Here is a 23257-nt window from a genome sequence, read left to right as displayed (position 1 = left end):
GAGGGCTAGGTAACACTTAAGTTAGAGTTCGGAAACTTTTAAGTGCTACTCTTTGAAATGAGATTGCCAGTAGACTCCTTGGTCACGTAGAACAGCTAAGTTACAGCATTACATGTGGCAGAGTTGAGTAACTGACAACTTTGGCTGCTCATTTTTTTCCTTAAGCTTTCATTCCTTTTGAGGCCTACTTAGCATCCTTGCAAATGTAACAAAATTTGGTGGAGAGCATCAGGTTTCTAGGACGCCAGTACTGATAACAGTTTAGCTACACAAGGTATTGCCAAAAGCTAACTACAACCACAACCCCTTGCCCACACTTCACTGCAATATTTAGATAGGTAGCTTTTGTTACCAAACAAAAAAAAGAAACACAAACAAAAAAATACTTCTATATGCAGACCTCCCTTTATATTCACTTTCTTATAAAGGCCATACATTGTTCACATCATAGATCACTTGTAGAAACCTGTCTTCATTAGTTCATTTTAGTTATTCTAATGTGTTGTTTTACATTTCGATGAGACATTCTGCACTTGCAATGTGTTTTTCTCTTTTATCAGTACTTCTGTATAGAATATGTATCTGAAAACTGTTAATTCAAGTAAAGAAATCTGGTTATAAATTAGATCCTTTTGGGTTTAGAATGCAGTGCAAACTGTGAAGTCCCTGTTTAGATGTTGATATTATTATTTCAAACTTCCCCAGATTAAAACTTTTGCATCTTTGTGATTGCTTCCTTACAATAACCTTAAGTTTACAATAATCTTAAGTAGTTGAGCTTCTCTGTGTCCTTGCCCACCCTCACTGGGAGGTCATGATTCATTTTCCTTTAGATAATTGACATTGTAGTAATCAGATGGGTCTTTGTTTAGAGGTCAGTAATAGCTTTCAGTCCAGAAAATGGTGAAATACTGAAATCATCTTATGATGAAGAAACAATGCTGTCCTTGACATTGTGTTAGAAAAACTTGGAACGTATCTCTAGGTTCTCCTTCTAAAAATATTTCAGATGGAGTTTTCTTTTCTTTTCTTGAGTCACAGAAAATAACCTTGTATTCGTAGAGCTGAAACCCAGCCCCTTTCAGACCTCCTGTGGAAGAAGAAGAACGGGTGGGAACTTGCACTATCACAGGGGATTTTTATGGCGCCATGTGCCAATTAGCAGATTTGAAATGTGGGGCATTAATTTCAATTGGTTTTGAACTTTCTTGGCAAATGTTGTATCTCTGACTCTAAAACCAGAGACAATTTTTAAACAGTGGTTTGTTTTCTTAAGTATTTCCAAGTTTCCTTTTGTCTTTAGCTCACTAATAAACTTTTTCAGCCATATTGTACTAAGTCATCTACTGATGGGACTAAAAGACTAATCTTCTCAGAATTAATTTTTATCAGTGAATAATTTGTAACATAGTGAGCAGGAAGCATGCCTTCCACATTCGCTACCCTAGATGAATCACATATTATAGAAGTAGGTAAAGGTTTAGATATATAATTTAGTATATCTATGTCTTAGTGAAAGTTTAAAAAATATACATGGACAAATGTTTTATTATCATATTGATTGTGGAATCAAAGAACAGCTAATTCATCTTGTCACTTTAATTGATATGTGGTTTTCCTTTTCTTGTTTTGACAGAACAAAGGCTCTTGTGTTAGAATTGTTGGCGGCTGTCTGTCTTGTCAGAGGCGGGCATGAAATCATTTTATCAGCATTTGACAACTTTAAGGAGGTAGGAGGCTCTTGAGTTTTAAAAAGAATCTTCACACAAACATCTTGTATTTGGACATCTTTGAAGAGAATGATTTAATCTTTATTCTCGGGTCTAAGTGGTACAATAGTTAACTTTCTAAGACTTCACTGAGGAAGTACTGAACTTAGTCTAAATATATTGCTTAAATGGATGCATTAAACTTTCTTTGGTGTGTCATTTCCAAGAAAAGTTAAAAACTGTTTGCAGTACTCATTTTTCCTTAGAGGACATGGGATAGCCAATTTGAAAACAGGTTTTGTTAAATGTATGTAGTTTTCATTATGGGTGATACTCGAGCATCTACCATGTAAGTTCCATGAACTCTTTCCTCATAGTTATTTCCCTCAGATCATATATATTGACATTACTTTGCTGGATACTATGAAAAACTTACCAAAATACACACACACTGACTTTAGCTCTGTGTAACCTTAACCAGGTGATCCTGTCCTAGGAACACAATAAACCAGTGGACATGCATGGTTGAAAATGGAAATTAAATGACTACAAAAGAAGAAACAGTTACATATGAATAGTTTGACACCAAGGGTTCTGGCCCAAAGTGTGAAGACATCAAAACCTCAGACATAGCCAGTTTCCCTCAGTGATGGCATGCAGCGTTGCGTGGCCAGGAGCAGTGCCTGTTAGCTCCCCTAGTGTGTGCCTGGCATCTGAGGCTACTTTGAGTGAGACATGACAGAAGTAATTGAGGGATCTTGGAGGTTACCGTCAGACCCTCGGCCATGTTGTGCCCGATTCTGGCAATCCCATTTGATTCCAGATGCTTCTGGATTAAGACCCACGTGAGATTAAAATCCAGATCAGAGGGACTTCCAGCCTCTCTCTCATCTTTCCTGGGGGCCTCTGGAGTAGAACACAGCTAATATGTATTGAGAACCTACTATACAGGCCAGGGGCTGTGCCAGAGATGCACAGGAAATCATTGGATTCTATAAGAACATTGACAACATGTTGTCGATCCAATATATAGAATCCAATCATTGGATTCTATAAGAACGTGGTAATACAAATATTAATGTCTCCTCTTACAGAAGAAGAGACTAAAATTCCAGATATATTGTTTGCCACAGTCATATAGCCAGGTAAGGGACAGAGCCAGGATCAAGATTTGGTGCTCCTTATTCTGAACTTCATTTCAGGTGATGTCGGGGCCCAGTTCTGTGTGAATCTCTTGAGGGAAGGTGAGAGTTAGACAGGACATTGGAGCCACTCCCCCAACCCTGCCTCCCATGAACATATCACGTAGTGTATCTTTTCCATACTAGAAGCACTTACTACGCAGTTATCAGTGACTCTCGTTGTAATATGAACTTTATAACAAGCATCTGATTATGCTGCGGGTCACATTACGTCCTGAAGTTATAATTGCAAAGAATCAATGGTAATTAAAGTCAGTAATTCATGAGATGAATGTTAATTGTGTTTTTTCTTAGGTAAACTAGAGTGTTTTTCTCATGCATAATAAGCACACAAATACTTGCAGAAATGAGTTTTGTCTGTCTGGTGTTAGCACCGTGTGTGGCTTAGGCATTTTAGGTGAGTGCAGTGTGTACTTAGTTAAAAAACCTAGCTGGCTAGTTGTGATGAGAACTAATTAATTTTGACTTTGAATTTTTAGAGGTTTAACTAAAATCTTCCTCATTTCTGTAATTACTTATGAGTAATGGTGGCTGTTTAAGTTCTGATTCTCCTCAGGCAGGTATTTGCAACTGGGAGAAGCTCTGCCACGTGGGAGAAGGGACAAGGACAGAGCTGGTTCTGTGTGTGCTATTGGCCTGCACTGACCTTGGGCTGTGGGGCCTGTGTGGACAGACCGGCAGAGGGACTGTTCTCATGGCCATGTGCATGAGGGCAGGGCAGGAGCGTGTCCCTGAAGAACTTGATTCTTGTGGACGGGTCCCAAGGGCATTGACCTGTTTACCTGTTCAGTCCTAGGGTGAAAAAGTGTTTTTGTATTGATCTTGTTTTTCCAAAAAAAAAAAAAAATGCCACTCACAGCCCAATGTCTTTCAAATCCCTGCTTTTTTTTCGTTTTCTCTCATCTTTATGTGAGTAGATCTTATTTTTCTTGAACATCACAGTGAAGGGTATATTCTTTAATCTTTTAGCCAGAGTGTCATTGGAATCTTTTGGGTTTAGGGTGGTTTGGGAACCAGCTGTTCCCGATTAGGAAAAGTTGTCCCATGATCTCAGATGCCTGTGCAAATAGGGTTTTGGTCAGTGAGTAATACCTATTGAGCTGCCGCTGGCGGAGAGAGTACCATTCCAGGTACCAAGATACCAGGGGATAGGGCCAAAAAGCAGTCTTTGCCTGCAAGAAGATTGTTTTTAAAGCCTTTTATTCCATTTAGTAAATTAAGATTCCAACCATCTCCTTAAGAAGGATGGAGGGGTAATCCCTGTTTTTGCAGTGGGGAGTGGGGTATGGTGGTGGTGGGGTTCCATATTAGGCACTAGCATTTATTTTTTTTGCGTAAAGTAGTATGCATTCAAGTAGCCAGACCCTTTGGGCTTTGATCATTGGTAGAGCACAACAAAGCACACTGCTGTGATGTGGCCCTAGCTACTGAAAGAAAAAGACCACACATCTTATATACATAGCAGGACCACCCCCCCCATTTATTCAGCAAATAAACCTGTTCTGTCCTATTTGACCACCACTCCTTAATTCAGATGTAAATTGAAGCAAGGTATCTTTTACCTCTTGATAGATTTTTGTCTATGATTACATAGTTCTCATATTTCTATCAATACTCAGAATCCCAGCAACTTTGGTTTTCTTATACTTTTTCCTTTTTGCAAAGAATCTTGCTGCACATCTTATATCTGAAGTACATGTTTTAGGAAAATGGAGAGTGCTTCCAATTTAATGATATCTGATGGTGATAAGAACATTAAACCAAGGACTTACTTTCAGTGGGTGTAGGGGTTGGGGCCTAAGACTGAGTAAGCACCTCAATGTGTATGATGATAAATGAGTTCTAATTACATAAATTCAGATGGCAAACTTGTACCAACCATGCTTTGTGATATAACTGACAAATGTGAGTATAGTAGTGAGCAGATGAAAACTAAACTTGTAAGTCAACCATTATTCTCCTCGAATTCTGTTGTCTTAAAATTTTCCTTATTCCAGCACTGGCCAGTGGCTCAGTTACTTGGAACATAGTCCCATACACCAAAATGTTGTGGGTTTGATTCCTAGTCAGGGCACATACCTAGGTTGTGGGTTCAGTCCCCCAGTTGGGATGCATATGGGAGGCAACCGATTGATGTTTCTCACATCAATGTCTCTCTCTCTCTCCCCCTTCCTCTCCCTCTAAAAATCAATAAACATATCCTTGGGTGTGAGGATTTAAAAAATTGTTTTTTCAAATGGAATTAGTACATCTGGTTTTGGTGTTGAAACATGTCTTCATGAACATTTATGGTCCTGGGATGAGGGCAAGGGTGAGAATAAAGAGTCATGTTTTTTCTTATTGGCTAACTTAGCCATGTGGAAGGACAGACATCTCACCATCTTCCCTAAATTGATAGTTTTTTAGTTGCGTGGCAATTAGATATTTTTGAACATTTGGTCTATCTGACAGAAGAAAAAGCAATTTGGAAATAAAGGTCATTCTTTTGGCATTTGCATTAGTTCAGGGTCTGGTTTACAAGATGCAGAAACTGACTCTACCATGCAGAGGAAAGGGTTGGCTGGGAGGTTGTTGAGCAGTGCACAGTGTGGACAAAGAGCCTCGAGAGACAGGCCTGGAAAATGGGAAGGTGCTCCTAAAATGTGGCTCAACTCTCATGCTGAGCTCTTGCAGCCTTGCCACCATAAACTCTATTTGGGGGTCTGGTCATACTACTTCTCCTCTCTCAAATAGCATGGACCATAGCTAGCAATTTGCTGGGTCATAAAACTATACTTATGGTTAAGGACATCAGCCAGCCTCACTAGAGGGTCATAAACACTGTATTTAATGTAGTTTCCTTAGGAACTTTCTACCTAGACCTGATCTCAATTTTTCTTGGTCTTCCTACTTTTTTCCATTATGTTCTTTGATATATCTGAAGTTGCCCTTTACAAGTCTCCAAAACTGGCAAAAAAAAGCTCCCATTTGAAATCAAAGGGAAAAAGTACCGAGGCCCCGTAGACTCAGCAACAGAATAGCCTCCTATGACAGCAATAAAATCCTCCCTGGGCTTTGAGCTACCAGCTCCCCTGGGCTGCTGGGAGGTGCACCTGGAATTCATCAGGATTCCAGATTGATTGTAACTGTGTTCTCATCTGCTTCCAACACAACAGCATCTGGCTTTAACAAATCAGTCTGAGGCCTGAGTTGGGTTATTAAAGGCACAACTCCTTCCCATGTTTGACCTTCCAGTACAGATAGATGGAGCCTTGTGAATGAGTCACTCAAGGCCACCAGCTCTCTTGTGCGGGACACTCTTGGCAGTATTCATTATTTTCCCTCTTGCTAGAAAGCTTCCTAAGAAAGCTGATGTGGTTTAGCTCCTGGGCATCTGAAAGCACTTGTGCTACACATTATTAAGTTGATTTAAGAAAGCCTGTCAAGTTTTATTTACAGTGGACCAAATTGGGCAGGAAGGAGAGCAGACATTTTGGTGTCCTTCCAGCATCCCTCTGAGTTTATTCCCATCTAAACCAACCTCTTGAACATTTACGGGTGTAAGATTATAAATCCAGCACAAGACTGTCTGTTAATTCCTTCAGTGGTAAAAATTTTTAACATGGAGAGAAGGGTACTTGTTGGGTTTTTATTTTTTTTAGTCTCATTGAACTATGAACAGTGTATCAGACCTCAGACTATGGGAGCTGTAGTTCTAGAACCTGTGTGTATTTCACCATATCAGACCAGAATTCGATTAAACTGCTTCTCTGGAACCCTGCTGTAGCCAATCTGTCTTTATAGGATCAGGAAGCAAAGTCACAGGAATGACTTTCTGGACTATTTATTAACTGTTGCTGTTACTGGTTGTGCATAATAAATGACCCCAAACTTAGTTTTATTTGGCTCATAGATTCTGTGGGTCAGGAAGTCATGCTGGGCAGTGCAGAGATGATTGTCCTGTTCCAGCACACCAAGGGCCTCATCAGGGGAGATCTGATAGACGAGAGGCAGGATTTCATTCAAAGGCTTCCCCACTCCTCTGTCTAGTTTCTGGGCTGTGATGACTCAAAAGCGCAGTGGAGCCTGTCAACCATGGGGCCTCCACGTAGAACTCCGTGTGGCTGGAGCTTCGCATAGCCGATAGCTGGCTTCCCAGAAGGTGTGAACAGGGAAGAACATCGGGAGAGCAGGCTTTTAGAGGGACAGAGGTTGCAACATGTCTTCCGAGCTAGTCTCAGAAGTCATTGCTGTCACTTCTGCTGCAATCTGTTGGTTACGGGGGAGTCACTAAGGTCAATTCAGATGTAAAGGGGAAGGTAATGACCTCACTTCTTAATGGTGGAGTGTAAGGTAGGAGAGACTGCTGTGGTTATTTTTGGAAAATACAATTTACCTCAATAAGTTTTGGAGAAACACCAGTATATCTCTAGTTTTTCCTCTATTTTCTTTCCCTTCTTCACTCAACCCAATACTTGATTTCTCCTCAGGACCGAAAGCTTTATAAACTTTTTCATCGGAGGTAGAAAAAAATGGTTCCTACTTCCTTTGAGCCAGTGTACTATGGGCAAACCATTTTTGAGAGGTTTTTAGAGGAGAAAGGAGCTATTTACATAGGATTCTGGAGCCTCTGGTAATGAACTAGTTGCTTCTTAAGCAACTGTGTCTTTACTGTCTAGTAAGGAAGTTGTGAAGCATGAGCCCGACCAGCCATTTGTATGGAAAAGCAGCTTGGGTGGGCCTGTAAGTTGGGTGAGGTGGAGTCTCTGGAGATCTCCAAGGTGGGTCAAACAGTGTTAGCCAGGTTGATGGACTCTTAGACACCTCTACAGTGTGTGGGTCTGTGCGAGGAGGACCCAGAAAAGGGACACTGGCCTCTGCTTGCCTTGATGCCAGACACCTCAGCTTCCCCTGTATGCTACTGGTGCCCCTCAAGCCACCACCCCATCCCCAGAGCCCAGAGGAAGTGAGTCTGAGTAGGTGAGTCAATGTGTGGGTTCTTTAAGAGGAACTGCTTGGGGCTGCAGAAGTTTCTTCCACCAACTCAATCCCTGCAGGTTTTTGCAGCCAGAAGTTGTGGGGATTTATCTTCCTGGCACTGGAACCCTGGGCTGGTTGGGGTGGGTGTGGGTCTTGGACTCCATGCTCCCAGGATGTCCATCCTGAATTTTTGTCCACCACATGTCGGTGAGGGACCAGCCTGTTCCACGTCTTCTCCCCTCCTACTAGTCTGGATGGGTGAGGTTTCTTTAATTCCATAGTTGTCAGACTTCCACTCAACTCAATATCTGTTGATCCTGAGCGATGATGGTTCTGTTTTTTAGTTGTAATTTTGTTGTGGTTGTGCGAAGAGGTGAGCCGTGTCTGCTTACACTGCCATCTTAACCAGAAGTCTCATGGTGTCATTTTATACAAAGAAGGTGGCAACTCACTAAAGCTTCATGGACTTTAGTTTACCTGAATCTGCAGTCTTAAAGGGAGCAGGGTATGGGAAGAAAAACGGTGTGCTAGGAATTTAGGGGCAGTTCAGGAAAAAACCTCACTGCTTATTCCAGAGTCTTCATATTGCTATATAGTTTAAGGGTAGCAGAGAACAGCAGGAGAAATGTGTTCCCCGGCCTTCTCCAGGCATTGGCTGTTTAAATAGGGTCTCTTGGTAGGTAAAGAAATGCCTGTCATATTTTGCTCCCAAAGTCAGTTGGCAGTGAGCTCCCATGAGGTCACTTGGACAGAACAGGGTGTGTTCAGGGTCTGAGATTTGTTTAGGAACTTTTGCCATTCATATTTCTGATTCCTTGGGCCTTTTGCCATTCATATTTCTGATTCCTTGGGCCTTTTCTTTCACTAACAGTCATCGGCTCCCTCAGCTGCTGTATTCATTCACTTCTGACATCTTCAGGACATTCCTTTGATGTGGGCCAGGGGGAGCTTAAAAATAAGAAAAGAAAGGAAAGAGGAAGTGCAAGCGGACAGTGGTAGCCAGGACAGATGAGATTCTTATGGTAACTGGCAAATGTTTGTAGAGATGCTTTGCTTTTCAACCTGACTTTAATTAGATCCTCCCTTTTCTCCACAAGTCTGAGTGCAATTTTTTGCAACAGGGAGCCTAGTTTTTTCTATTTATTCACTGCAGCCACTTAAAAAAAACAGGGTGTTGCTTCCTCGTTATTTTTACTCGTGTAAAAATGCCATGTCTAAAACCTTTGCCAACTGTAAGACAGTTGGCATATGTGTCCTTATTTCTTATTTTGGGAAGATGGCAATGAAAGACGTCAAGAAAAAGTAGTGAGTACTGTGTGTTGCTTTAAGACCCCTTGGAATCTGAAGCAGGCTGGCACAAGTCCCTAAACATGGAACTGTCCCTTGGGAAGTGTTTCCCTGAAAATAAGATGCTGTTATGGTTGTAAGGTGCGCAAGGGCGGTGGTGTGAAGTGCATGCTGTGAGTTGCACGGAACTGGAGTCAGAACTCTTACAGCTTTGGCAGTATCATCACCAACTCCCAAAACCATTAGAGGGGGAGTTTTCAGTTCCCAGTCAGGATTCAGTGGCCGTCCTGGAGTTGATTCCTGCAGAGCAGTGTTCAAGGTCTCTTTTAGGGTCACCTAGGTTTCTTTTTCCCGTACTAAAGAACTGCTTCCCTGTCCTCTACCCCCCCCACCCCCTTCCTGACTTGAATAGTAAGGATCTTTTTTAAAAGTCAGTATCTTGGCTTTTAGTGTTCTTTATTTGTTCGTTTTTAAGTAAAAATAGAAATCATTGTTTGAAAATGTCAAATAATTAGGACTATAGGTTATTTTACTGGTCATTAAGTCCAGACCTGGGGCTTTGTTAACCATCCGATTAAGTAAGCTTCTAGGTTCAAATAGAGCTGTTAAAATAGGAAAATGCTTATCCTAGATATGTTAACTAGGAAGAAGACAAGATAAATCATATATGTGTCATGTATACATATGTGTGTGAATATATATTATATGTATGTGTATGTATTTTGAGTAACAGCATAAAGGTGTACTTCTGCATAGTAACAAGCCCTAAAGGGAGACAAATGAAAGGGTTTGAAGTGGCAGAGTTGCTTCTATTTTGTGTGTGTTTATTTCTGCTACGTGTAGTGTTTGGGGAGTAACATTGTGCCTCACATGGCTAAATGTCCCCACTGTGCGGGGTTAGATTTTTCCTTCTAATAGCATTTCATATGACTAGTTTCCTCTCGTCTTTTCTAAAGATGCTCAGTTATCTTTGTGTAACATGTCTCCAAAAATAAAGGTGCAGATCATCAGTACCTTTTCTCCAGAACTGATTAACAAAACCAAAATTCTTTAGAACTTCTAAGGAGTGGTTGGGAAAATACATTTCTTACCATGGAAAACAATACTGTTCTAAGATCAGGAGAGTTTGACAGAAAATAAAAGGTATGATTTTTGGCCCCAAAAGTTTCTTTCTTCTTGAGAAAGGCAGGACTGACTTTAATAGATATTTACTTAAGGACCAAATGTCTGCTAAGCTTAACAATTGGAAGATAGTAAGTCAAAACTTTAAGAATTGTGCTTATGTTTATGTTTTTATTCCCTACTATAATTTAAACTAAAGTTTTAGGTGTTATTGCCAACGAATATGCTTGTTGAGCTTGATTTCCTGTTTGAGTCAGGTTCAGATTTCATTTAAATTTTAAATACTTGCAAAACATAAGCACATTTTTATTTACTTGGGCATTGTAGTCAATGCATAAGGGTTTGGTTGGTTGGTGTATTTTAAACTAGAAAACAATCATCTTCAGAAAGAAAACGTGAACAGAGTTCATGAATCTATTTTACTTTAGGTTGTAAACATTAGCCAGTGAAGTTGTTACGGCATGTGTACAGAAAAGGCTTATACATGCATAGAAATTGCTTGCTGAGTGTCTGTAGGGTAGTGTATATTCCTTCAATTCTGAGATCTGCCCTATGAAGTGGGGGTGAAGAGAGAGAAATTCAGAGCAAAGAGGCTTACTGACACACATTAGTCAGTGGCGACCCACTGACTAATGTGTGTCAGTAAAAACCCTGGGATTTTTACACAGATCCGTGTACCTCCAAGGTTCATCGTCTACCTTATATAACACGTTATCACACACCAAACACTTTCTGCACGTGTTCATACACTCCTTCAGTTTTCTGCCAAAAAGCAGACCAGTTGGAACAGTTATAGATTGGGTAGATGATTGGAGTGTTTGAAGTTACTAGTAAAATTCAGGACAAAGTGTGCTGTTTTTTTAAGGCCCAAAGAGAAAGGATAGTTCTTAAACAACATTATAAAATAAGGAAGAGACTTGTTTTGGTTGGTGGAGGGAATTCTGGAGACAGAAGAAGAGATTGGCATGAAATCTGTCTCGGAGCAGGTAAGTCAGAATAAATGTGGGGCTGACGAGGGAAAACATCTGACTGGGACCCGTGTTCACAATAAAGCATGGGAGGTGGCAAGCATGATGAAGCTGCTGAGAAAGTAATACTGGGGAGATCTGAAGCCTGTGATGGAACAGTCTCAACCAGAAGATAGATAAAAGTAGGAGGGAAGCCCTGTCAGGGTAACTCAGTTGGTTAGAGCATTGTCCCAAAAAGCCAACATTGTGGGTTTGATGCCCAGTCAGGGCACATAAAGAATCAACCAGTGAATGCATAAATAAGTGGAACAACAAGTTGATGTCTCTTTCTCTCTCTCTCTTTCTTTCTCTAGGGGAAAGAAAAAGGCAAAGGAAAGTAACTAGTAAAGTACTTTGCAGTGTATAAAGCACCTTTGTACCTATTCCATTTGATTCTGTAGACGTCTAAGATAGACACTTTATGTAATTATAGTGCCTTTATGCTCTGCATAAAATACGTTGGAGGAAAGAGTCGTTGGAGTTTAGGGGATAGCTATTTCAGGTCTGAAATGACTGGGCCCTGGACCAAGTTTGTAGCCATGACAATGGATGTGAATTCACAAACTTAAAGAAAAGTCAGCAAGAATCGGGACAATCCACTGAATATGGGGACTGACATGAGAAGAGAATGGGAATGTGTTAAATTAGTATACATTTAATTAGAAGTAAAGTAGCACAACCATGGTGAGCAAATATGGGAATTTTCTCAGTTGGATGAAATAAGCTTTGTTTTTATTAAATTCATATTTTTTAGTGACGATGAAGTTCCTAACATCAGATTCTTAGTTCTGAAGACCTGAATGAGAGAACGGGCTTAAACAGAGGTGATGTGATGTGATGTGATGTGATGTGAGTGTGTGTATGTGTGTAATCCAAATAGAAAAGGGGATTTTAACTAAGAAGTTACAGGGCACCAGTCTAGAAGAAGAGTAAGGAGGCCAGGTTAGCATGGACTAGAAGGGTGCCTAGAAGGGACCAACACAGAACACAAAGGAAAGTCAAGAGGGTGAGAGGATACCAGGAGGGTCTGGTGTCTTGTGGTGCAAGTTCTGCTTTAGGTGGTGAGTTAGTCAAATGGTCTGTATATCTCTTCCAAGTCTGCAGTTTTATATTGCTGTATAAAATTTTGTTTATACATGTCTGTGTGCATGCCATGTTTTAGGCATATGTATTCAAATAGTTACTTCTGAAAAGAGTTAAGTGCTTCTTTGACTGAAGATATAAAAACCAGATACCTATATAATAGAATGACAGTTACAAAAATTTACAAACAAGGACAAAAAGTAACATATCCAAGGCTAGTTGGTAGGGTTGTAACAAGTTTAAAATGACAATAGATCACTGTGATTTTAGGCTACATAGTGACTTTAGTTCCTAGTTCCATTTTATAACTGTCCAGAAACGGCTGTATCATCTCTAAACCCAAGTCTCATTTTAAAAATAGGCAGTGCGCCAAAGGAGCATGCTGCTTCCACAACCAGAAAGTGCTGGGCACACTGTCGGGACCTGCCAGCAGTAAGGACCTTCCTGTGAAAGTGTCCCTGGCTTGAGCAGTGTTTGAAAGACTGTTACCAAGTTGTCATTTAGGTTGTTCACTTCCCGGTTCCTCCATCAGACCCATACCCCAGACCCCGATTGGCTCACTGCAGTTTGACACTGTTCTTTCTCTCTTTGCCACGGTGGTGCCTGTGGCTCCAGTCCAGCTCTCTCATTCTCTGTCTCAGTCTGCCAAGGGCATACAGTCATACTTAGTTTTCACTCACAACAGTTGATGGAAGTACTAGGAGGAGAATATGGCTCTGCAGTTCCCAATTATGGTCCAACGGTCACTGTCAGTCACCCTTCATCATACTGTTGAGCTCTGACAGAACTTTCTCCCACAGCTCTGCATCACTGGAGGGTGGAAATGGCCAATCATGGTAACATGAGCTATGGCTCTGCTTTGTTTCAGCAGTTTGGTTTTTGCCGTGGAAAACGAGGACCTGTTTCCCACCAGTAGATGTACGAGCAACACATGTGGTACCCCAGGTTTACTGGTACACCACTAAGAAAAACACTGAATTTTTTATTTTGAAGTATTTTCCAGGAATAGGTGTAAAACTAGGAGACAGTGTATTCTGTGTGGTAGGTATCGAGTACATGTTTAGTCCATTGGTAAAAGATAATCAATCATCTTTGTGTTGTTTGTGTGTTTCTTCTTGGTTGTTTGATATTAAGGGAATCAGGCATTCCAGGATATTTCTGTTTACTTGGGTGAATTCACTGAGTCTGATTCTTCCTGAATTTTGAGAAACATATATACTGTGGACCACATGGGAGATAACTGTTTCTGTATTTCTTTCATATTTTTGCTTAGAGTCTAACATTCACTTGGCTTTAAGAAATGGATATCTCATCTTACAATGAGCTTCCCTGTGACTGAGGTGGGCACATCCCGGAGACAGCCAGAGAGCAGTTAGGGACTGCAGCTTTCCAAGCTGGCAAATGCCAGGGATTGTCCCTGGTCTTGGTACACATAAGAACAGAAGGGAGGTCTTTTTTTTTCCTACCCTATAAATTGTTAGAGGGCTCCTTTCTGTGTAGGGACACCTCGTCTGTCTCTGAATGGCGTGACTTTGTCTTGGTGGAGAGATGGCAGATGTAGTTGGTCTTTGTATGGTGTGCCGGACTCCCCAAAGATCTTGCAAGAAATTTTACTAGTGGAAATCCATTTATTTGCTTCTCAGGTTTTGGGTTTTAAGAATTCATCATCTTTGTAAAATAAAGAGGTGATTAGTAGTTCTCAAACCTTTAATTTAGCCTCAGGACCCCTTTTTACACTGTTGAAAGTTACTGAGGACCCCCCTCCCAACAAAGGTTTTGTTTACGCAGGTTGTGGTTTGGTATTTACCATATTAGAAATGAGAGCAAAATTTTATAATCTTATTTTGTTAAAAGTAACATAATAAACTCATTGCACATTAAGGTTAACTGTTTCTATAAAAATTATCTGTTTTCTGAAACTAATAATAAAAAAATCAGTGAGAATAGTGCCTTAGTCATCTGGGGCTGGCATAACAAAACACCATGCCCTGGATGGTTTAAGTAATGGGAATTTATTTTCTCGGGTGTGGAGGCTGGTGTTTGGCTCTCTTCCTGACCTGCAGACGACTGCCTTCTCACTGTGTGCTCAGATGGCCTTCCCTTGGCATGTGTGTATAGCGATCGCTCATTCTCTTCTTTTTCTTTTTTGTTGAATTTATTGGGGTGACATTGGTTAATAAAAGTATGTAGGTTTCAGGGGACCTTTTTCTCTTCTTAGAAGGCCACCAATCTCATTAGATAAGAACCCAACCCTTATGACCTCATTTAGCCTTAATTACTTGCTAAAAGCCCTATTTCCAAATGGGCTTAAAATGTGACTTTGTGAGTATACAATTCGGTCCATAACAGTGTCATCATGTTATATTTTTATACATCTTTTAAAGTCTAGCTTAACAGAAGATAGCTGTATGCACATAGCTCCTTCTGCATTCAGTCACTTGTATTGCTTTGGCTGAGGTAATTGAAGAAAGCCCAGCTCCACACAAGTATGTAAATGAAAGGAAATATTTTAACAGGATTTTCAGGTAATAGTGGATGTTCTTTTTTGATACTACACTATACAAATGCAGGACAGGTAATACTTTCTTAAAGGTTAGTTGCAAAGTGGCATCTGAAACCATATTACTGAACTTCTTGTATTCTGTGAACTGAGCCACCCGGCCAGGGCTGTATTCTGGAACAGTAACATTGTTTGCCTATCTTGCATCTTGAATGAATGCATAATTTTATAACATGCTGAGATCACTTGGAAAATATTAATTCACCAAACTGTCCAGATATTCTAAATATTGATACATTTTATAATGCAATATTTTAAAAAATCACATTCATTTATTACCACCAATCTCATCAGATGAATCTTTAAGTATTGCCAAGCTGTCAAGCTCATGGTGGATACAAGTTTTCTAAAATTCTAATTTTTGCCTGAAAGCTCAATTTTTATCATTGGAAACAAATTATTGTCAATAGTTTTCCTCAAAGTAAAATGCTCACTTCATTTTTAAAGAAAACAGCTGCCAAATGTATATACATATAAAAATAAAGGTCTGTCAGGAAAAAGTCCAGCTATTGTTAATATAACAAGAATAGTTTGTGTGACATCTATGTGACCTGGCAGCCAAGGAAAGTGGACTGGAGTGCACATGTGTGAACAATGACGACTTCACTGTACTAGTCAGTGGAGGTGGTAGATGCTATTGAGTGAGCATGTGTACTGTGTGGCCATCACATTCAAAATGATTGAGCGAGTAGAACAATGAATCAGCATCACATTTTGCATTAAGGTTGAACATTCCTCTGTGGAAACTATTGGGATGATTCAGAAGGCCACAGCTGTGGGGAACTGGTTATTGGCAGCTTCATCACAACAGCACGCCTGCTCATGTATCATATCTCGTGCAGAGTTGTTTGCTGAAGCATCAAATCACCCAGGTGACTCAGCCCCACTACAGCCCAGATTTGGTGCCCTGTGACTTCTGGCTTTTCCCAAAACTAAAATCACCTTTGAAAGGGGAGAGATTTTAGACTGTTGATAAGATTTAGAAAAATATGATGGGATAGCTGATGGCGACTGGGAGAACTGTGTGTCCCAATGTGCCTGCTTTGAAGGGGACTGAGGTGTTGTTGTCCTATGTACAATGTTTCTCGTACCTTGCATCTTCTTAATAAAGGCCTCTCTGTCACAGGACATGGCTGGATACTTTCTGGACAGACCTTGTATGTATAAATAACTAGTTTGCTAGTCATTCTTATAAATAGGTGTGAAAAAGTGACTAGTTCATCTTGCCACTAGAATAATCACAGAAGTGCTTGTCCTCCTGACAACATATATTAATATGCTACAGAAGTGTTTTATGCTTCCCATTTCATCACAAAATATGAAAGAGATGTGTATTCAAAGGTTGAATACCCTTGAATTTTTATTACATCATCAAAGATATTCTTGAGTGAAGCTGTTTTTTTTTTTTTTAATTGAGAATGCATGGCTGTGATGAATACAGTGATTGATCACTGGTGTAATTTGGTGCCCCTGCCTTGATTTATGCTAAGGCGTCAACAATTTCATTTGCCCACCATTGCTTTCGCTCCACCAGTGCAAGTGTCAACTTGGTAAAACAGGCTGGCAACATCTCAGTATTATTGTCAGAACAGTTTTGACCTCACAGGTTCTGTACAAGAGCCTCCGGGGCCCACTGTGTTCACAGACTACAGTTTAAGAACTGCTGCCCCAATTCAGTGTCCGCTGTCATCTTGGGCTGGACGGAAGTGGTTGCATGTAGCTAAGAACAAGGCCCTCCTGATTAAGAGAATTTCAGCAGAGCACAGGAAGGAGGAGAGGAGATGTGAACAGAGAGGAGAGAACTGTGGACAAAGTTCAGGCATTTTTTTGTTTGTGGAATGATCTCACAAAGAGTCCTTGCCTTCAAGGGCTCTGAATTCATAGTATGTCTTTGTTCATTTTATTTTGATTTGTTGTGATTCAAGATGAGGTGAGCATGGGTTGATATCTGTCCCTCAAGCGGGACCCAAGTTCTGTTGGTGAAAATGCCATAGGTTGTAAACAGCTCCTGCCATGTGCTATTGCTATGATTTATGGTGAACATGTGATGGCCACATAAATGTGTCACTGTGTCCTGTCTCTTGCTTTGCTTGATCATATTGAGTTTGTTCAAAGGATGAAGCCATGAGGAGAAATGAGTGAAATAAAGGGTTGTATTAGGCCTTCTAAGTTTGAGGGATCTGACTGTAAGTTGTCTCAGATACCTGAAGGCCTGTGTTATTTAGTTCTGTGGGAGCTATTTAAATAACTGTCTCCCATTGAAATTAAGAACAAACTGACAGTAACCAGAGGGGAGTGGGGGAGGGAAATAACGGGGGGAGAAGGGAAAGGGCCGTAAATTAACATGTGTAAAGGACCCATGGACAAAGCCAAAGGGGGATAGGATTGAGGGTGGGAAGTGTGGGTGGGTGAGGTGGGGGAAAGTGGTGGTGGGAAAATGGAGACAAGTGATTTCGAACATTAATTTAAAAATGATTAAAAAATAAAAATAAATGACTCCACTGAAGAACTAGAAGGTACTTTGATTTTCCTGTAGGAATGGAAGCCTGAAAGTATCTGTATGTGTCCTTACTAATGACCAAGAGATATGAGTCTTACATTGAAGCCAAAGAGATTAAAGTCATATATTAGGGATATTTCTGAAGGATGTCATTTATGAAGAATTGTATTGTGGAGCTGTATTCTCTAGAATTTAATGAAGGTCATCTTTTTTTAAGGGAGCTATAAAAAAGCTATGCATTTCTCATTTAAGGTGTGGTGTGTCAACAAGTCATCCTTTGGGGATTTCATAGCCTTTTGCTTCCACATCAGGATTCCTTATTCCACACAGGAAAATATGTGCACAGAAAGTAGAGCAGTCATCTGGATGCTTCATGTGCCTGGTGCCAAACATCTGGATATTTGGAAACATCTGGAAAAGTGACTGGTATTTTCAAAGGGTGTTTAACATTATGTGGATGAAACCTCTGGCTCATAATCAGATAACCAGTCCAAGATTGATATAAATATTTTATTAATTTATGAGGAAGGAGGGTTGAGTTGTAAATTGTAGAACACACTTAGTTGTTTAGCTCTCATTAGCTTTTATTTCAGTGGAGTGAATGAAGGGCATTCCGTCTCAGAATGCTTCCATTTGATGAACATTTCCACCTTCAAATCCCAAGGAGACAGCAGAGCCAGTGACAGGTTGGAGTGATCTCCTCCTGTCATGGGAGCCGTTTGGTTTCAGAGTGTGAAACAGCTTGTCCCCACAGGGAGGAAGACAGTAGCCCCCCCACCCACCCACCACAGAACACCTCACCAGGGTGCTTGGGGGCCAGCTGTCATGGTGTCGGGAACCCTCAGACTGCTGGTGCTCTCAGTAGAAGGTAAACGATGCTCTTCACCTAGGACTCACTATGAAATAACTGTTTACTTCATGCAACTCTGAAAAGAAAACAGAACTTTTATTCCTGGGCAGCACCCCCCCCACCCCCCCAGAAGGGCAGTCTAATGAGTCATAATAGACTTTGCCTCTAAAACTGCGCCTTCCTGCAGGGAGCCCTGAGGATCACAGGGGCCTACTGTGAGAAGAGAAAAAGAAGGTATTGAGGCAGGCGCCAGACAACAGGGCAAGGAGGAAACACTTAAGCAAGGGGCCTTTTAATTTTTATATAACTAACCCAGAAGCATATTTTATAGCCCCCTCCTAAGAGTCAGGCCTCAGGCTGGCTGCAGACTTTTTGTGGTGTCCTGGGACCTGTTGCTGGGGGAAGCCAAAGACAGTCACTGACCTTGAAGGGGGACAGGGAAGTGGCTGAAGGCCGGTAGCCTGTTGTTCATTTTAACATCTGGCTAGCAAGATAGTACTCTCTATTTATTATAAGGCTTTTGTAAAACCATCTTTTCTCCACTTTCAGCCTTTAGGGAAATCATCCCCCAACCACTGCCCACCTTTAGAGATGCTTTAAATGACCATCTCTTTGGCATCCAGGGCCCCAGATTTATTTAAACGGTTTGGGACAGAGTTCAGAAACATCCTTCACAGATGTTGGAGAACAGAGTTGAGCTGTTTTTTTGGCAGAAGCTGTGCTTTGCTCTGGTCCTGACTGGAGTGAAAACGTATCTTGCTTTGTCTGGGGCGGGGCCCACTTTATCTGGACTGGGCAGGGTTTATCTGCTTTGCCGGCCCAGATGCTGTGAGTTAGCACTTTGGCTTCGTGTTTGGTGCTGAGGGCCTGAGCCGCCCAGCACATCTCTCTCAACTGGGTTTGTGTAGAGCTTCCAGGCCTGTCAGTTTGGGAGTGTCGTGTTATATTGCCAGGCCTAGATTAGAACTTTAGAGTTTCAAGATACAGAGTGGGAGAATTTTTTTCAGGCTTTTATTAGCAATGGAAACCTTCAATGAAACTTTCTTTTTCCAAAAGAAATCTCACTAGGAAACTCATGTAATCAAGTAGAGCTGGATAAATGAGTATAGAAGTCCCAAGAACCTTTCTCATTTGTACTTTTCCTCTCCCTGCCAAGCCTCCATTCTTGGAGCCTCCAAAGTGTTCCTCTGTAACCCGTATGGCTTCTTAGAACAGGCCATGAAAACTGAGGATATGATCTCAGGCTCTCATATTAATGTATGTGAAGCCAAAGCCTAGGGAGGTTCCCTGAGTTACCCAGGATCACTGTGGGGTAGTGGCAGAGCCATGACTTGACAGTCCTGGTTTCACGGTCCCCTGTGAATACGCCACACAGTCCCATTTCTGCCCTTACTGCCCCTCACCCCCATCACAGTTAGACCTGAGAGGCCGAGCTGTACTAGGACCCCGTGGGGAGTGGGAGGGGCAGCTGTGTTGGCTGACTGAAGTCTGCTGCAGGATCCCGGCCTGGGCCTGAGCGTTTCTACCTGACGCAGTGTTAATGAGGGCCGGTGAACTTTTCATGAGTGTTATCTGTAAATGGTTTATAAAAGAAGATGCCTCTTCAGTTTATAGTAGTAAACATGAGCTTAAAGTAGAGTATCTGCTTTTCCAGAGCATATGCTTTTTTTTTTTCTGCTGGTTCACTTACTTTCTGGCAGCCTGGCCACTGGAGCGGAAGTCTGATTCCTGGCAGAGTGGCCCAGAACACAAAAGGGCTCCTCTTCAGTCTGCTGCACTCGGCCTTTCTGCGCTGTGTCTCTTAAATTCCTGCTCCAGGGCTGTTTGGTACTGATACAGGCAATCAGTTGTAAAGCTAGTGGGGGATTGCAAAATACCAGTGAATATAAAACTCAGGAAATGATAGATTTTAGTTGTCGTAGTACAACAGTTTTTTTGTTGTTGTTGTTTGTTTTGTTTTTAACCCGTAAGTTTTCGGATCTTATTTTGTCCGGCCTTCGTTGGAAGTCATATGCAGCAGCATATAAAATACAATAAAATAGGTGTGCAGATATATACTCTGGCTCTTATGTCCATTTTGATAAAGGCCTTGAGAACATCCCCAGTGTGTGGATTCTGGAAATAACTTAGAATCAGTAGTCTCATTCCTTTCATCCTTACCAGTTTCCTAAAATGAGGCCGGTTTCAGAGGAAAGAAGCAGCACGTTCAACAATGACAGTCCTGTGTGAGCCCAGTGTGTGGGGGTGGTCCAGATGTGAGCTGGGTGCGCTGCGACCACTTTCCTTTCATGTGGACATGACTTCCCAGCCTTCCCCAAACATATCTTCCTATTTCCTGTGGAATTTGGTGTACACTTTAATGATTGCTCAAGTGATACAGAAACCCATGTGAATCTGGTGTGCGTGCTTCCTTTCCTTCAGCAGGAGTGAAGGGGCCGCTTGGGTCCATGCCGTTCCTGTGGAACACTGTCCGACATACCACCCTGAATCCGTTAGTGGAGACGCAGCAGAGCAGCGAGCAGTCTGTCTAACCCTTTCTGGGACGGGCTTGACGGGGCTGAGGGAGGGGCCCTTGTAGTTCCTGCAGTGGGCGAGCAGAGTGGGCAGTCAGACGAGGTTTCCCGAACCTGGCATCTGTGTTGGCAAAATGTTGTCTTGTGCATTTGGGTTCTTTTCACCAAGTTCACAGCAGCTGGAAATTGGAAGACATGTATGTCTATTTTTTGGTGAAGATTAAAGGTATTTCTGTTTCATAACACATGTTCTCAGCATGGATTTGTTGACAGAATGAACGATTTCTAAAGAAATGTGAAGGTATATTTAAAATTCTTCAATAATGTCTATTTCACTCCTCACTACCAGATTAGTACAATGATTTCGGGGGCCCTTCCCAACATGAGGTTAATCTAATGTTGCTTGTTCTGGATCTGATGCTGTCTCTTTTTGTTCACAGGCTACCAGTAGTTTGTTTTGTTGCTGCCCACATGTGCTTTCCTTAACCATGTAGTTTTTGTTTCTTTGACACCCTGGACACAATTCCTGATTATTTGGGAACTAGCTTTTTCATCATAGTAGCTATGCAGGGTCAGTGGGCCAATCCCTGATACCTTCTTATGATACCTAATTATAGAAAGTATGTCCCTTCATTTTTGTTGTGAAATTTGAGCTTGAAGGAATTGGAGACTTCATGATCCAGCTCTCCAGTTTACAGTTGGTAGTCAAAAGGCCGAGGGCCCAGGCTGGGGGGCTCAGCTGGCCGGGGCATCGTCCCACGCACTAAAAGGTCACCGGTTTGATCCCGTCAGGGCACACACCTAGGTTGAGGGTCCGTCCCTGGCTGGGGCACGTATGGGAGGCAACCAGTCCATCCGATGTTTCTCTCTCCTCGCCCCCTTTCTCTCTCTCTAAAATCAATAAACATATCCTTGAGTAAGGATTTTTTTAAAAGGCTGAAGGTTTAATCAGCTAGTCCTGCAATTTTCAAACTTTTTCATTTCATGACACGTGTAAACAAATTACAGAATTCTGCGGCACACCCAAAAGTATAATTTTTGCTGATATAACAACAAAAAATAGGTGTAATTGTGATTAATTCATACTGGAAAGCTATTGTGTTGTCTGTTGTCATTTTTTTATTTGGCAATCTAAGGGGAAGAGGTCAGTGCTCCTGACTAAATAGTCAGGTACTGCATGTTTTAAAAATTCTTGGGGCACACCAATTGAAAATGACCGAGCTAGTCTGATATTGTATAAGCCACTGCTTCCCAAGTGCTGGTCTGTACTTTTTAAAAGCACAGCTTCCTAGTTATGTCTGTGGAGGTTCTCACTCAGTATGTTTTGATTTAGACCCCAGGAATCTGCTGTTTTTAGAAGTTCATGGGAGATTCTGGCATGTGAACATCCACTGTATACATGATATAATGACTGGCTTTTAATGATGTTTTTCACTTCTGTTGGCATCTCAAATAATTTTGGAATGCTTTAACTATTGTCTCAAATGGAATCTATTTATCTGAACATTCTGGGCTGTGGGAGAAGGAACATCAGGCTTGCAGTTGGGGCCCTGGGTCTAGCCTCAGTGTGAATTTTCATCAGGTTGGAGATATTTGATGTGTCTGGGTTTCAGTCTCCTTCATAAATTGAGGGGACCAGATTACCCAAGGTAATCTGCGGATTTCTGACATCCTTGAATTTAAAAGGCTCTGCCTGCCAGTTGGAAGGAATTGTAGTCATCGTCACTGTTTGCTTATGGGAGGTGCCTGGGCTGGTTCAGTGAGTGCCCAGCCACACCAATAAACATTAGACAACCCGTTTCTCAGGAGAGCAGGCAGCCAGATCCAAGACTGTCTCTATTCCTTTCTCTTGCCGCTACCACCCTCCCAGAACAGACTGAAATAAACCATCATCCTGGGTAACAAGTTCTTTGTTGAGCCTTCTCTTACAGAAAATTCAGGTTGTAAGGCTAACTTTTTCTCTACCAAGCCTGGGCAGTTTTCACCTACTAGGCCCTTGTTGCCAGCTAGGGACACCTGTGACTTTGGGCACAAGATGCGGCTGAAGTCATACTCTAGGAAGCTGATCTTGCACTGCCTCACCTGCTTCAATAAACCTTTTGTTTCTAGGAACTTACTGCATGTTCTCAGGAGGGGCTGGGGACAGAACGTGCTATCCCCTTAAAACTCTGGTGCTCAGCCTTTGCAGAGCATCAAAGTGTACAAACCCGTGCCACCTCAGCCCCACTGGGCCTGCTGAGTCAGGCTGTCTGGGGTGGGGTTGGACATGTGTGTTCCCAAACTTTCTGTGTTGTAGCTTATGCACTAAAATTACTTCATTAGATTATACATGATAACAAAATTTTAATGTGCTTTTTAAGGAATTTAAATACAAAATTGGTAAGATTTCTTAGCATGTTTGGTTAAAAAGTACTTCTATAAAAGGAAAAACTCTGGTGATTTTTTTTTAACCACAAGCAACATTC

General features: G+C 41.5%; 1 protein-coding gene across 4 annotated transcripts in view; it reads left to right on the top strand.

Annotated features, from left to right (window-relative positions):
• Positions 1–23257, top strand: part of FMNL2 (formin like 2) — a 301251-nt gene that overhangs the window by 236857 nt on the left and 41137 nt on the right. For all 4 annotated transcript variants that reach the window (XM_045851929.1, XM_045852128.1, XM_045852002.1 and 1 more), the window contains exon 9: positions 1637–1730. In XM_045851929.1, the coding sequence (XP_045707885.1) occupies positions 1637–1730 (94 nt within the window). The remainder of the gene's footprint in view (positions 1–1636; positions 1731–23257) is intronic.

The sequence above is a fragment of the Phyllostomus hastatus genome, unplaced genomic scaffold, assembly GCF_019186645.2.
Source record: "Phyllostomus hastatus isolate PE091 unplaced genomic scaffold, TTU_PhHast_1.1 phas_contig_1, whole genome shotgun sequence".
Lineage (NCBI taxonomy): Eukaryota > Metazoa > Chordata > Mammalia > Chiroptera > Phyllostomidae > Phyllostomus > Phyllostomus hastatus.
This window is presented reverse-complemented; position numbering and strand designations above follow the sequence as displayed.